Source organism: Physeter macrocephalus, chromosome 18 (genome assembly GCF_002837175.3).
Source record: "Physeter macrocephalus isolate SW-GA chromosome 18, ASM283717v5, whole genome shotgun sequence".
In the NCBI taxonomy this organism is placed as follows: domain Eukaryota; kingdom Metazoa; phylum Chordata; class Mammalia; order Artiodactyla; family Physeteridae; genus Physeter; species Physeter macrocephalus.
The window spans coordinates 51,604,995-51,621,383 of record NC_041231.1 but is presented as its reverse complement, the minus strand read 5'-3'; the positions used below and the strand labels follow the sequence as shown (position 1 = coordinate 51,621,383).

The 16,389-nt window shown below is 45.6% G+C and overlaps 1 protein-coding gene across 20 annotated transcripts in view; it reads left to right on the top strand.

Moving 5' to 3' along the window:
* The window catches only part of DLEC1 (DLEC1 cilia and flagella associated protein), a 101,179-nt gene that overhangs the window by 76,499 nt on the left and 8,291 nt on the right, over positions 1 to 16,389 (top strand). For 18 of the 20 annotated variants that reach the window (XM_055080142.1, XM_055080147.1, XM_055080145.1 and 15 more), the window contains 5 exons: positions 11,330 to 11,483; positions 13,009 to 13,139; positions 13,631 to 13,822; positions 14,611 to 14,681; positions 15,144 to 15,295. In XM_055080142.1, coding sequence (XP_054936117.1) covers positions 11,330 to 11,483; positions 13,009 to 13,139; positions 13,631 to 13,822; positions 14,611 to 14,681; positions 15,144 to 15,295 — 700 coding nt within the window. Of the gene's footprint in view, positions 1 to 11,329; positions 11,484 to 11,930; positions 12,042 to 13,008; positions 13,140 to 13,630; positions 13,823 to 14,610; positions 14,682 to 15,143; positions 15,296 to 16,389 lie in introns of all 20 variants that reach the window. The other 2 variants (XM_028478876.2, XM_055080157.1) reach the window with 1 other exon arrangement.

The following is a 16,389-nucleotide window of genomic DNA, read 5'->3' as shown; positions in this document are numbered from 1 at the left end:
GCCTGCGCGTCCGGAGCCTGTGCTCCGCAACGGGAGAGGCCACGGCAGAGGGAGGCCCGCATACCACAAAAAAAAAAAAAAAAAGAATTTAACGTCTTTAAAAAGAATTTATTTTTAAAGTTTTAAAATAATTTTAAAAATAAATTTTAAAAAATTTCAATTAATTTTAAAAATTCTTTTTAAACGTCTTTAAAAAGAATTTAAAGGTCTTGATATGTGTTTATTCTATGAAATTTGGAAACTACAGAAAAGAAAATGAAAATGATCCATAATCTATTACCTGGAGATCATTCACTAGTAATATTATGGGGTATATATCTTCTTCTAGTGTGTATATGCTAAAGGAATATACATTAATGCAACCACTTTGGACAACACTTTATTGTTACCTAGTAAGGGTAACAGTACCCTTGGTCCAGCCTCAGTCCTTCTGGATATAAATAATCCCAGAGAGACTTACACGTGTGCAATGGGAGCTGTGTGCTCATGCTAGAAGGCTCATAGCTGGACTGTTCATGACAGTGAAAAACTGGAAACAGCCAACGTTCATCAACAGGAGAATGGATGCAAAATAACTGTGGCAGATTTTCTCTTTTATTGGAGTGCAATTGATATGTCACTAAGTTTAAGTTGTACAACATACTGACCTGATTCATTTATATATTGCAGCATGATTTCCATTGTAGCGTTAGCTTACACCTCCATCACTTCACTTCATTATCATTTCATTTTTGTGGTGGGAATAATCAAGTCTCTCAGCAGATTTGATGTATATAATACAGTATTGGTATCCATAAGCACCATACTTCACATTAGATCTTCAGGACCCATTCACCTACTAGTTGCAAGTTTGTACCCTTAAACAGCATCTTTCCAGATGCTGGGCACCCCCAGCCCCTGGTAACCACCATCCTACTCTCTGTTTCCACGAACTTGGCTTTTTTAGATTCTACATATAAGTGAGATATTACAGTATTTGTCTTTGTCTGACTTATCTCACTTGGCGTAATGTTCTCAAGGTCCATCCATGTTGTCGCAAATGGCAGGATTTCCTTCTTTCTCATGGCTGAGTAATGTTCCATTGTATGCATATACCACATCGTCTTTATCCATCAATCTGTTGACAGGGTGCTCCACACCTTGGCTGTTGTGAATAATGCAGTAAACATGGGGGTGCAAATATCTCTTTGATATCCTGTTTTCACTTCCTTTGGATATATACCCAGAAGTGGAATTGCTGGGTCAGGTGGTAGTTCTGTTTTTAATATTTTGAGGAACCTTCATACTTTTTCTGTTGTGGCTGAACCAATTTACATTCCTACCAATGGTGTACAAGGGTTCCCTTTTCTCCACATCCTCACCAACACTTGTCATCTTTTGTCTTCTTGAAGATAGCTGCTCTAACAGGTGTGAGGTGATATCTCATTGTGGTTTTGATTTGCATTTCCCTGATGATTAGTGTTGCTGAGCATCTCTTCGTGTACCTATTGGCCATTTGGATGTCTTCTTTGGAAAAATGTCTAGTTCCTCTGCCCATTTTTTAATTTGATTTGTTTGGCTTTTTGCTATAGAATTGTATGAGTTCTTTATATATTTTGGATATTAACCCCTTATCAGATATGTGTTATTGCTGACTGGAAGAAAAAAAAAAGCACAACCTAAAAGTTGAGAATTGTGCTTTATTCTGGGACCTTACTGAGGACTATAGTCCAGAAAACAGCCTCTCAGATAGCTCTGAGGTAAGGGAGGAGCCAGAATATATGGGAGTTTTTGCTGAAAAAAACAAAACAAAACAAAAACAACATACAGGGGAACATCAAAAGATTACTGCTAATCACAAAAAACAGACATCTCAAGTTAATGATTTTAGTGCTTTTCTGTGTATGGGAAGATGCAAGTTTCTGGGCTTATTGAAATCATTCCTTTAATATGCATCTTAACTACTTATGGCTGGTACCCTGTCTCTCTCCATCCTGAATTCCCCTCAGGGTGCACTGGTGGAGGCAGGTGCAGTGACTGCTGGCTTGATGGTTGCAACATCCTTTGTTTACTGAAATGGCAGGCAGCATTCTTTGTCCACAGTGTGCAAATACTTTCTCCCATTTGGTAGGTTGTCTTTTCATTTTGTTCATTGCTTCTTTTGCTGTGCAGAAGCTTTTTAGTTTGATGTAGTCTCACTTGGTTTTTTTTTTTTTTAAATTAATTATTTTATTTTGGCTGTGCTGGGTCTTCGTTGCAGCGCACGGGCTTCTCTGGTTGCGGCATGCAGGCTTCTCTAGTTGTGGCGGGAGGGCTCTAGAGCACGGGCTCAGTAGTTGCGGCATGCGCGGGCTCAGTAGTTGGCAGCACGCAGGCTTAGTTGCGGTATGTGGGATCTTAGTTCCCCGACCAGGGATTGAACCCGGGCCCCCTGCATTGGGAGCGTGGAGTCTTAACCACTGGACCACCAGGGAAGTCCCCCTCACTTGTTTATTTTTGCTCTTATTGTTTTTTGTACTTTTGGTGTCAAATCCAAAAAAGCATCCCCAAGACTGATGTTGAGGAACTTCTTCCCTGTGTTTTCTTCTAGGTGTTTTATAGTATCAGATTCTTATGTTTATGTCTTTGAGCCATTTCAATTTAATTTTTGTGAGTGGTGTATGATAAGGGTTCGATTTCATTTTTCTACATGTGGTTATCCAGTTTTCCCAGCACCATTTGTTGAAGAGACTGTCCTTTCCCAGGACATTTTCCCAGGTGTTCATTTTTTTAAAATTGAAGTATAGTTAATTTACAATGTTGTGTTAGTTTCAAGTGCACAGCAAAGTGATTCAGTTATACATACACATAATATATTCTTTTTCAGATTCTTTTCCATTATATGTTATTACAAGATATTGACTATAGTTTCCTGTGCTGTACAGTAGGTCCTTGTTGTTTACCTGTTTTATATATAGTAGTGTGTATATGTTATGTTAATCCCAAACTCCTAATTTATCTCTCCCCACCCCTGCGCTACTATCTGCTTTGGTAACCATAAGTTTCTTTTCTATGTCTGTGAGTCTGTGTCTGCTTTGTAAATAACTTTATTTGTATCCTTTTTTTTAGATTCCACATATAAGTGATATCATATGATATTTGTCTTTCTCTGTCTGACTTACTTCACTTAATATGATAATCTCGGGAATTCCCTGGCAGTCCAGTGGTTGGGACTTGGCGCTTTCACTGCTGGGGCCCGAGTTCAGCCCCTGGTTGGGGAACTAATATCCCACAAGCAGTGCAGTGCAGCCAAAAATGAAAAAAAAAAAAAAGAAATCTCTAGGGCCATTCATGTTGCTGCAAATGGCATTATTTCATTCATTTTTTATGGCTGAGTATTATTCCATTGTCTATGTGTACCACATCTTCTTTATCCATTTATCTGTTGAAGTACATTTTGGTTGCTTCCATGACTTGGCTATTGTAAACAGTGCTGCAGTGAACATCAGGGTGAATGTATCTTTTTGAATTATGATTTTTCTCTGGATATATGCCCAGGAATGAGATTGTAGGATCATATTTTAATGCTATTTTTAGTTTTTTAAGGAAACTGTATACAGTTCTCCAAAACGGTTGAACCAATTTACATTCCCACCAACAGTGTAGGAAGGTTCTCTTTTCTCCACAACCTCTCTAACATTTATTATTTGTAGACTTTTTGATGACGGTCATTCTGACTGATATGAGGTGATACCTCATTGTAGTTCTGATTAGCGTTTCTCTAATAATTAGTGATGTTGAGCATCTTTTCATGTGCCGATTGGCCATCTGTATGTCTTCTCTGGAGAAATGTCTGTTTAGGGTATTCTTTTTAAAAAAATTTTTTTAATAAATTTATTTATTTATTTATTTAATTTTGGTTGCATTGGGTATTCGTTGCTGCACGCAGGCTTTCTCTAGTTGTGGTGTGCGGGGGCTACTCTTCGTTGCAGTGCGTGGGCTTCTCATTGCAGTGGCTTCTCTTGTTGCGGAGCACGGGTTCTAGGCACGTGGGCTCAGTAGTTGTGGCTCATGGGCTCTAGAGCACAGGCTCAGTAGTTGTGGCACACAGGCTTAGTTGCTCCGTGGCATGTGGGATCTTCCCAGACCAGGGCTCGAACCCGTGTCCCCTGCATTGGCAGGCAGATTCTTAACCACTGCACCACCAGGGAAGTCCCTGTTTAGGGTATTCTTGGCTCTCTTGTCAAATATTAGTTGAGTGTATACATGGCATTTTTTTTTTTTTTTTTTGCGGTACGCGGGCCTCTCACTGTTGTGGCCTTACCCGTTGTGGAGCACAGGCTCTGGACGCGCAGGCTTAGCGGCCATGCCTCACGGGTGTAGCCGCTCTGCGCGTGGCATGTGGGATCTTCCCGGACCGGGGCACGAACCCGTGTCCCCTGTATTGGCAGGCGGACTCTCAACCACTGCGCCACCAGGGAAGCCCTACATGGCATTTTTAAATGAGCGAATACCATTGTATTCTGGGAGGAACACACTGGAGATTTCGAAGGTTATTAGTGATATTCCCTCCCTCACTCCCTCCTTTGCTTCCTTCCTTCCTTCCTTTCTCATGGAAAATTTCTTACGTATATAAAAATAGTATAGTATAATGAACCCCTGTGTATCCATCATCTACTTTCAGTAATTATCAGTTCACGACAAATACTGCTTCATCCACATGCCTCATCCATTTCTCCCCCCCATCCTTCTCAAACTATTTTGAAGCATAATATTCATTTTTTTAAGTTGACTGGTGGTAACATTTTGTTTCTTAAGCTAGGCGGGGGTGGTACACAGATGTTCTTTTTATTATTATTCTTTAAACTGTATAGATATTTAAACTGTATATTTGTTTTGTAGTCATTTCTGCATGTATTTTGTATTTTGTTATAAAAACTTTAACTGTTCACTTTAAATCTTCATGAATGCTTGAATTATCCTCCAAAGAGAATGTGCCATTTTATACTTCTACCTCCAGGGTATGAGATGCCCATCACCCCAGACTCTCACAGTGACAGATATTCTCGGACTTTTGGTACTTGGACCAGCAACAGGGGGGAAAGTACCAGCAACGTCTCATTCAAATGTGCTTTTCCACAACTAACATTATGGGTCTAAGTATGAGTCTTTTCACACCCACCGGTAATTGCGTGGTTCTTCATGGTCCTTAAGTAAGAAGGTTAAGTCTGTCTTCTCCTCAGGCAGAATGAATACCTTTTATTCAGTCTCTGCTTATTTCCTTTCTTTTCTTATCTCTGTTCTTTCTTCTTAAAGGATCTTGTATTAATCAGAATGTTTACAGTTGCAAGTGAGGGAAACACATCAATTTAGGCAAAAAGGGGGAACCACTGGCTCATGTAGCTGGTCATTCCTGCCCTACTGAATCCGGGGCTCCAGCCTCTTCCTTTGTCTGGTCTTCTACTTCTCTCTCATTGTCCACCCTCCTTCCCTCTCCTGCACCCACCCCATCCTTCAACTCTGCTTCTCTCTCTTTGTTGGCCTTTCTCTCCCCTATTGGCAGGGGCCCTTGGCCACAATGCCCCAGGGAAGGGGGCCACTTAGAGTTCCAGGCTCACGCACTCCCAGCTTAATAACCTCTGTGAAAAATGAAATCAGCTTTCTCCAGAGATACACTCTGAATGGATCTCTTTGGTCACCTCCCCTCACAGGCCCTACCTCCCCGTGGCAGGGGGCAAGGATCCAGCTCCAGAAGAGGCAGGTGGGAAAGCTTGCTGGACAGTAAAAGCAACAGCTACCACAGTCCACCACAAACCTGCTGGATCTATACTGCATGAGTTTAACCATTTTCCTCATATTTTCCATCTCTTGGGGTTTTTCTCCTCGCTCAGGGATATGCCCTTGGCCCTGCAGGTCACTAATTCAGTCTCTGGTGGATTCCCTTGTTTTGGCAATCATGCTTTTCAATTTCAAGCTTTTTTTTTTTTTTTATGAATTGTTCCTTTTCTGTAGTCATCTCTTATTGTCTTATGGATGCAACAGCCTCTCAGATTACCCCGAGGAAACTAATTTTAGTTTCCTCAGATTCTGGTTTGGACTCTTTCTTCACTTTTTGGGTTTCTTTCTACATCTAATAATCCTTGGCTGCCCATTCCTGTTCTGAAGGAGGAAGTTGATTTGCATAAGGAGCCGGTGGTGTCAGTTTCCTCTGAGTATGTGGGTGTAGGTGTGGATGGAGTCCTCCTCCCAGGACTGAGTGTGTGTGAGTGTGTGTGAGTACCCTCAGAGCAGACAGCTTCCTGAATCCCGTAAAGGGAAGGAGCCTTTGCGGAAAACAGCCCAAGACAGTCGAGGAAACCCACACTGGCCAGCTACACGAACCAGTCCCTTCCTTCCTTCATAAATAGGATCTTTTTGGTTGTTTTCCCTCGGAGACAGTTGAGAAGCCCAGTGTTCCTGCAGGATCTGCTGGGACCTCTCTCCAGGGCCACGCCCACATTCTTCACTGCAGGTGGGGTAAATCCTGCTGCAGGATTTACCAGTCTTCTCTGTGATGCCTGAGCTCTGGGAGCCAGTATAGCTGAACCCGCCGCACTAATCTCCCAGCGCTCCTTTAGTTACCTCCCCTGCTCTTTCCCCACAGCCCACCCTGCCTTGTGATGCCTCTCATTCCACTGTTATGGAATCTCTGCTTGGCCTTCTCCAGGGGTCTTAAGTAATAGTTTTGTTCTCCTCTGTTTTATCAGTTAATCTGATTACATCCTTTCTTTTAATTTTTTTTCTCATTGGAATAGCATTATATTTACTGTATTTAAAATTTTTCACAAATTATGCATAATGTTAACATAGTGTATCTTATTATAATAATGATATATGGGGCAAATATAATAGTTGCCAGTCGGGACCCACTCTCCATCCTTCTCCAGCCTGCTCTCCTATTTCTTCTCTTCCTCAGTAACACTTGTTACAATCTATCCTTCAGTGGTACTCATCCTGGTGTGTGTGAAGTGATATTTCACTGAGGATTTGATTTGAGTTTTCCTGATGGCAAATGATGTTTAGCATCTTTCATACGCTTATTGGTTATCTGTAGATCCTCTTTGGAGAACTAGCTCTTGAATTCTGTGCCCATTTAAAAGAATAAGGTTATTTGTCTTTTTATTATTGAGATGCAAGTGTTCCTTTTTTTTGAGGTGGAAGTGTTGTTCTTTATGTATATTCTAGATACATGTCTATTATTATTATTATATATGATTTTCAAATATTTTCTCCCATTCTGAGAATTGTCTTTTCACTTTCTTGATGGTATGTATGCTTTGAAGCACAAAAGTTTTAAATTTTGGTGAATTCCAGTTTATGCATTTTTCTCTTTTGTTGCTTGTGCTTTTGGTGTTATATCTAAGAAACCATTGCCTAATGTCACAGATATTTACTCACATGTTTTCTTCTGAGAGTTTTATAGTTTTAGTTTTTATTCTTAGGTCTCTGATCCGTTTTGAGTTAGTTTTTGTGTATGGTGTGAGAAAAGAATCCAAGTTCATTCTTTTCCAACTAGATAATCAGTTGTCTCAGTACTGTTTCTTAAAAAGACTTTTCTTTATCCATTGAATTGTCTTGGCACCCTTTGTCAAAAATCAGTTGACTGTAAACATGAGGGTTTATTTATGGACTGTCAGTTCTGTTCCTTTGATCTATAGGTCTGTTCTTATGCCATATCGACGTTGTTTTGATTAATGTGGCTTTATAGTAAGTTTCGAAATCAGGAAGTATGAATTCTCCAACTTTGTTTTTCTTTCTCAAGATTGTTTTGTCTATTCTTGGATTCTTTGAATTTCTGTATGAATTTTAGGACCAGTTTATCAATTTCTGCAAAGAGCCAGCTGGGATTTTAATAGGGAGTGTACTGAATCTGCCAATCAGTTTGGGGAGTATTGCCATCCTGACAATATTAAGTCTTCCCATTCTTGAACATGAAATGCCTTTCCATTTATTTAGGTCTTTTCATTTCTTTCAGTGAGGTTTTCAGTGTACAAGTCTTGTACTTTTTTTGTTAAAGTTATTCCTAAGTATTGTATCATTTTTGATGCCTTTGGAAGTGGACTTTTCTTAATCACATTTTATTATTATTCATTGTTAGTGTGTAGAAATACACATAGTTTTTTGTATATTGACCTTGTATCCTACAACCTTGCTGAACACATTACTTCTAATAGTTTTCTAAATAGAAGATCATGTCGTCTGAATTTAGAGATAATTTTACATCTTCCTTTCCTTTTTTTTCCTTTTAAATTTTTATTTATTTATCTTTGGCTGTGTCAGGTCTTCATTGCTGCGCACGGGCTTTCTCTAGTTGTGGCGAGCAGGGGCTACTCTTTGTTGTGGTGCGTGGGCTTCTCATTGCCGTGGCTTCTCTTGTTGTGGAGCATGGGCTGTAGGGCGCATGGGCTTCAGTAGTTGTGGTGTGCAGGCTCAGCAGTTGTGGCTCACGGACTGTAGAGTGCAGGCTCAGTAGCTGTGGCACACAGGCTTAGTTGCTCTGCGGCATGTGGCATCTTCCCAGACCAGGGCTCGAACCCGTGTCCCCTGCACTGGCAGGCAGATTCTTAACCACTGAGCCACGAGGGAGGTCCCTACATCTTCCTTTCCAATCTGGATGCCTTTCCTGCCTAATGGACCTAATAATACTCCAGTACAGTGTTGAATGAAAGTGGCAAGGGTGGATGTCCTTGCCTTGTTCCCGATCTTAAAAGGAAAACATTGTCTTTCACCTTTAAGTATGATATTAGCTGTAGGCTTTTTGTAGATGTCCTTTATCAGTTTGTGGAAGTTCCCTTCTATTCCTAGTTTGCTGATTGTTTTTCTCATGAAAGAACATTAGATTTCATTGAATGTTTTTTCTGCGTCTTTTGAAATAATCATGCCATTTTTGTCCTTTTTTAAATTAATGTGGTGTTTTTCACTAATTTTTGCATATTCAACCAAAAATTTTATTTCTTATTTGACCTACTGTTTATTTAGGAGTGTGTAGTTTAATTTACACATATTTTTGTTTCCCAAATTATTTTCTGTTGTTGATTTTCAGTTTGATTCTCTTGTTGTTGGAGAACATACTTTGTATAATTTCAGCCTTTTAAATCTGAGGCTTGTTGTATAAGCTATCTTTTGGTCTGTTCTAGAGAATATTCCATGTACACATAAGAAACATTTTGCTCTTGTTGGATAGAGTGTTGTATAGAGGCCTGGTTGGTTTATAGTGTTAAGTCTTCTATTTCCTGTTCATCTTCTGCTCAGTTGTTCTGTCCACTATTTAAAATGAGGTATTGAAATCTCTAATCATTATTTTTGAATTGTCAGTTTCTCCCTTCAATCCTGTCGTTTTTTGCTTCATGCATTTTGGAACACTGTTTTTTGACATGTGTATTTATAATTGTAATGTCTTCCTGATGGATTGACCTTTCTATAATTATAAAATACCCTTCTTTGTCTCTAGTAACAATTTTTGTCCTAAAGTCTATTTCATCTCACATTAAAATAGCTACTATAGCTCTCTTTTGGGTACTGTTTGCAGTATATTTTTCCATCCTTTTACTTTCAGCGTATTTGTGTCTTTGAATCTAAGGTGTCTCTTGTAGACAGTATACAGTGGGATCATTTTTTTTTAATGCATTTTGCCAATCTCTATCTTTTGTTTGGCTTTTGAATCTATGACCTATCTCAGTCTCGTTCTGTGGCTATAAAAAGATAGCATGATAACTGCAATTAAACCTCATTTTCAAATATATTTTACAGCTCTTTATGGGGACAAGTCTTTTCTTCCTTGATATTCTTGAAGATTGTCAAGCTGGCCAAGATGGTAAAGGTTTTTTTGTCTTTTGGAAAAATCCTTAATTATTGAACAAAGTGAACAGCACTCGGAAATTTATGGCCAAAAAAAAAAAAATGGGGGCGGGGAGGAGGTTAAAAAAAAAGAAGATAGCATGAGACATCCTTGTAATGGAACTGTTCTGTGTCTTGACTGTGGTGGTGTCATGCGGATCTACATGTGATAAAATTGCGTAGAAGTAAATACACACAAACGAGTCCATGTAAACCTGATGGGGTCTGAATAAGATTGCTGGATTGTATCCGTCTTGGTCTCCTGCTTGTGACATTGTGCTATAGTTAGGCAAGATGTTACTATTGGGAAAGTGGGTGAAGAGTGTACTGGATCCCTTTGTATTTTTTTTTTTTTGTTACAGCTGCATGTGAATCTACAGTTATTTCAAAATAAAAAGTTAAAAGCAAAATGCATGTTATCTCCATTCCTTATATAAGAAAAAGAATACCCTCAGACATATTTGTGTGGGTCTACTTCTAGGTTTTCTACATTGTTCCATTGATCTGTTGTATACATCCCTCCACCAATAACACACTATCTTGATTGCTGTAGCTGTATAGTAAGTCTTAACATCCAGTAATTTCCCACTTTATTCTTCTTAAAAATTGTTTTAGTCTGTGTCCTTTATCCTTCTATATAAATGTTATAATAAGCTTGTCTATATCTACAAAAATCCTGGCTCGGAGTTTGATAAGAATTGTGTTAAACTTAATAGATCAGTTTGGGGAGAGTTGACATCTGTGTTGAGTCTTTTAATCCATGAACATGATTTATGCCTCTCTATTTATAGTCATCTTCGATTTCTTTCATTGGTGTTTTTGTAGTTTTCAGCACACAAATTCTATACGTGTTTTATTAGATATTTACCAAAGTATTTCAGTTTTTTGAGCAATTATAAATGGTATTCTATTTTTAACTTCTGTTTCTACATGTTCTTTGTTAGCCTGTAAAAATGTGATTGATTTTGGAGTTCCCTGGTGGTCCAGTGGTTAGGACTCCGTGCTTTACTGCCGAGGGCCCGGGTTTGATCCCTGGTCAGGGAACTAAAAATCCCACAAGCCGCCTGGCACAGCCAAAAAAAAAAAAAAAAAGGTGGGGCTTCCCTGGTGGCGCAGTGGTTGAGAGTCCGCCTGCCGATGCAGGGGATACGGGTTCGTGCCCCGGTCCGGGAGGATCCCACGTGCCGCGGAGCGGCTGGGCCCGTGAGCCATGGCCGCTGAGCCTGCGCGTCTGGAGCCTGTGCTCCGCAACGGGAGAGGCCACAGCAGTGAGAGGCCCGCATACCGCAAAAAAAAAAAAAAAAAAAAAGTGATTGATTTTTATGTGTTGATTTTTACCCTGTCACTTTGCTGACTCACTCATTAGTTCTAAGATTTAAAAAAAAAAATAGATTCCTTGGGATTTTCTATGTAGACCATCGTGTCGTCTGCAGATAGGGAGGAGTTTTAATTCTTCCTTTCTGTTGAGTATGCCTTTTATTTCCTTGTGTTCCAGCCACCTGCCTGTGTATGCCGAGGTGCAGGAGCCCTACGTGTACCTGCAGAGCAGCCAGGTGGAGGTCACCAACCTCTACCTGGGCGTGCCCACCAAGACACCTGTCACACTAATCAATGGCACGCTCCTGCCCACCCAGTTCCACTGGGGCAAGGTGGGTGAGCCCACGCTGTCGGGCCCTAGGCCTGCAACCCTCAGCCCCAGAGGCTTGTGTGGAGGGGGACATTGTCCCCCAGACACCTCCCAGAACAGATTACTGCCGCTGGGGCTGACTCTGCCGCCTGCCCTACGTGCCACGGCAGACGGGGCCACGTCCCCGTGCATCAGAGCCAGCTGTCCCTGTTCCCCACCACCCTGGGCCTCCCAGGGTGGTTTATTTAGTCCAGAGAACCCCTGACAGGAATGAGGTCCATCTGTGGTGGGAGAGGAGAGGAGAGGGACCTGTGGTTTATCCCCACTCAGGAGTACCCCACCCTGCTGGTCTCGCTGGGGGCCCCCAGTCCGCCAGCCTCCCCAGAATATGCGGTGGTGCTGAGCCCTCTGTCTGGACCCCGGGTCCATCCTGGAAGCCCAGTACGTGACCCACCCACGTGTCTGCCAGCTCCTGGGGCTCCAAGCAAGCTTCTGCACAGCAAAAGTCTCCCCCAGACGTGGCACGCTGGGCCCCGGTGAGGAGTGCCAGTTCAGCCTAGAGTTGACTGCTTACACCCAGGCGAGTGAGGGCTTGGGCCTGCGTGCCCAGGAAGCTCCCCCGGCTGCCTGCATCTGTGCCGGCCAGGAGGTCCACCCCAGACCCCTCTCCTGGGCTGTGTCAGTGGGGAAGAGACTTCTTGCATTTGGGTCTGGGGTGCCCACTCCCACTGGGCCTGCTGTCTAGGGACACAGGGCCTGGATGTGCCCTGACACCCTTGGGCACCACCTTTAGCCCTCGCCAGGCCGTTCTCTTTGGAACAGGTGGGCCCAGCTTTCCAGCTGCCCGGAGACGCTGAGCAGAGCTGCTGCCCACGGCGGGCCCTGTGCTGGGTGCTGCAGGGGAGTCTGAGCGGCACCCAGGTTCCTCCCAAGAAGGACACAGCTCCTGGTGCAGCCCACAGGAAGGCCATTGGGCCGAATGTGCTCAGTACTTGGGTGGTTGCCGGCTATCCGTTTGTGGTTCTTGTGGGGAAAGAAACTTCTTCCTCGCAGCGACTAGCAGCCCCAGGTCCCAGTCCTCTCTGGCGAACATGTGGACGGTGGGCTTTCTTACACAGCTGAGCCTGAGCTCGAGGGTGACGGCCGGGCCCAGGCCTGACACAGAGCAGACCTCACGCAGGAAGGGCTTGATTTCTATGGTAGCAGCTTCATCAGGATAAATGTGCGGCTTCTCCAGAGGTCCGCTTGGAGGGGTCTCCTTCACGTGGGTCTGCCCAGGTATTTGGGGCCGACTCACAGACAGGAGCCCTGAGGAAGGGGCCAGGCCTCCGGCGGGGCAGGGGTGGGCCGACGGGCCGGGTCTGGGCATAGTGGCCCACTTGGAGGGTCTGGGAGCCCTTCCACAGAGATGAGCCTGGACAAGACCTTTGGGTTGAGCGCCCCCCCAAGCAGCCTCCTGTGCTGCGGGAGCCCATCTGAGGCCCGTCTGCTGAGGCCAAGCCCTGGGCTTTACGTGAGTGATGCACTCCCGGTGGGCTTCCTTATAGGACGAGTTGATGGACCTGGCCCTCCCTTGTAACGTGTCGGGCATGAAGGAGCCACTGGTTCTGGGCATTTCCGGGAAACCCCGGGGACTGCAGGTGGCCATCGCCATCTCTGCAGAGGACAGCGACAGCAGGTGAGCCCAGGGCAGGCCCGGAGCCTGGGGGCTGAGGCAGCCATTCAAAGGACCGGCCTCGAGGTGGTACCAGCCTCCTCCCTGTGATTCCCGCGGCCAGGAAAAGGCCCCTCACAGACCCTCTGGGAACAGCCCCGCCTACCCCATCACCGCCTTCTCTGTGGTCTTTCCCCACACACCGGAGGCCTGGTGTTCAGGCGGGGAGGAGATGGCAGGGGACGGGGCTGTGGGTACCTTGGGCTTTCCCACACGAGGCCCGGCAACTGGGAGACAGGCCGGTCTGCCCCGGCCAGGGAGAGCCTGGGGGGTTTGAGGCCTCTCTTGGCATCACGGGTGGGCGAGGCGGGAGTCTCTGTGAGGTGGCAGCTTAACTAACGAGGGCTTGGAGGATGCAGCCTCGTTTCCGGGCAGCTCTGGCACCCCCACCCCAGGTGGCTCGCTGGGCAGGGCCGAGGGTGGCGTGTAACCAGGTGCTCACGGGCTCGGGGCAGCGTTGCCAGCACAGAGCTGTGGCCAGGCCACCTGGAGAGGCTCCACCTGGACTTCGGCTCAGCAGTGCCACTGCGGACCCGCGTGGATCGCCAGCTCATCCTGACCAACTGTTCCCCGATACAGACCCATTTTACCCTCAAGTTTGAGTACTTTGGGAGCCCTGCAAACAGCCTGCGCCAAAAACCCAGCCTGTAAGTCTGGTTTCTTTCAGAGGCTGCTTCTGGGGAGGATGTGGCCTGCTGAGGTGGAGGGCTCCAGACAGGCCAGGTGGTACTGGGGCCCGCAGACGAGGGAGAAGTTATTGTAGGTGGAGGGAAGTGTGCACAGACGTACCGTGAGGCACTCTGCAAAGCTGTAGCTCGGAATCAACTGCGGTGAAAGTATTTACACCGAGAGGTTGGCTAAGTTTACCAGCACCCTGCTGCAGACGCCTCGCCACCAAAGCTCCTGAGGCGGGGGTGGGAGTGGGGAAATGGTGGCGGGAGCTTCAAAACCACCAACTGCTGGTGTTGCAGGGCACCAGGAACAGCTCCTGAGCCATTAACTTGCCCATTGCAGAAAGTTAGCCTGTGTTCAATGCGGGGCAGATGTCGGCAGGAAAGAGTGGAAACGGCCTGTTGCAGAAGGCTGGACAAGGGTTGGGGAGTCTGGGCTGGGTTTGCATCCAAGGGTCACCAAGGTGCAGAGCCTGGGGATCGGGGTCCCTGCGCTGGAGCCCTCCTGAGTTTGTTGGGAGGCAGTCCCTGGGGCTGGCAGGCGGCCTGCAGCTGGGATGCTTTGGGTGGTAGGGGTGCAGCGGGAGCAAAGGCCACAGCCAGAGGTGAAGAGGAGGCCTGACCAGCTCTCCCCTGGGAGGAGCAGGCAGGGCCACCTTCCTCTGCTGGGCACCTGGGGGGATGCTGGTTGCCAGGGGAGGTGGCTCAGGTCTGGGGAAGGGCCCGGATGGCTTGATGTGATTTCCATGTCCCGTCTTGTCAAGCCCCGACATGCCTCCTGCCCTGCTGAAGATGGCTCGGATGCGGGAGCTCTTGGCCAAGCGAGAGCAGCTGGGTAAGAGTCCCAGGGCAGGCGCTGAGCCCAGGCCTGGCCAGAGTGGCGTTTCGCGTGCCTTTCCAAGGAGGTGGGCCAGTTGCTGCAGGAGGGGACCCTGACCAGAGACCGCTTCTCAGCGTCTTTTCTAGCAAGGTCCCTGAGATGGCCGTGGCCCTCCACCTGACAGCGCCCCCTCTTTTAAACGAGGCCATCCCCTTGCCAGGGCGTACGGCTTGGGCACAGGGCCTGGCTTTGATTTGGGAGGGGTGGTGGCTCAGAAGGGAGGGCTGGGGCTCGGCCCTTGTGGGAGGTGAGAGAAACTGGACCCTGGGCCCCAGGCTCCCAGGAGGAGGGTCTGTTTAGCCAGACCAAGGAGAGGCTGTAGGTTGGCTTGTCTGGTTCAGTGCTTTGCTGACGCTTGAGGGTTTGGACTTCTTTCCTGCCCTGGGGCCTGAATCCCCATTCCTGGTTCTCCTGCAGAGTTTATGGAAAGCATGCTGTCCCACGGGAAAGGAGCTGCCTTCTTTCCCCACCTCTCCCAGGGCATGCTGGGGGCTCACCAGCAGCTTGGCATTGACCTCACAGCCTGTGCAAACATGTGGGGCGAGTACTGGGACAGCCTCATCTGCACAGTAAGTAAACAAAGTAAACGTGTGTCAAATCCTAGGCTACTGAGTTATTGCACAGAAGATTTTCTTGAACTATTTAGTAAATTGGATGGGTTAGTTATGGTAGATATTTGCTTTAAATTGTGCTGTGCCCAATGACAAAGAGTTGATCACCTTAATATACAAAGCGTTTCTTAACTAACAATAAAGGGGGCAAAAGCGTCCCAAATAGGCAAAGGGTTTGAATAGGCAATTCAAGAATGACAAATAGAGATGGCCAGTGAACATGAAACATGTCACCGGCACTGGTAACTAAACAATCGAGAGTTAAGCCACTGAAATACTAGTCTTTGTGAGATCAGCAAGGTTGAAAAGTTGTCAGTGAAGGTGCAGGGGAAAGGTACTCACGTGCACAGCGAGGGCGGCTGGGAAACGTGTGCCGCCCTTCGGAGGCACTTCTGCAGGGCGCTGGGGACACACAATTAAGGTTACCCCAAGGAAAGAAGGGGATACAGGGAACAAATAAATTCATCCCAGGCTTCCCTTTCTTCTCAGCGTTGTTTGTAATAGAGGGGGGAGAAAAAATGAAACAGTGTAAATAAACATCCATGTCCATCAGGAGAAGATCGGATGAAAACGTTAGGCTACATCCATGCAGTGGGATTCCGGACAGCCCGTTAAATGATGCTGTAAACCTTCATTAGTAAAATTATCATATGTTGTAAAGAGAAAAAAGATTACCAAAACAAAGCATTCCCAGAATGCTCCTCATATATATCTGTGTTTTATGCACGCAAGTCTGTCTAGACAGTGGTACACTAAAATGTTAACAGTGAGTCATGCTGGGGGGTGGGGTAGGATCATGGGTGAAATACATTCTATTTTAAATTTTAAAAAGACATTTATCACCTTTTATTAGCAGAGAAAAATAATAAAGTTATTTCCATTTAAAAGATAAAGATGGGCTTCCCTGGTGGCGCAGTGGTTGCGCGTCCGCCTGCCGATGCAGGGGAACCGGGTTCCCGCCCTTGTCCGGGAGGATCCCACATGCCGCGGAGCGGCTGGGCCCGTGAGCCATGGCCGCTGAGCCTGCGCGTCCGGAGCCTGTGCTCCGCAAC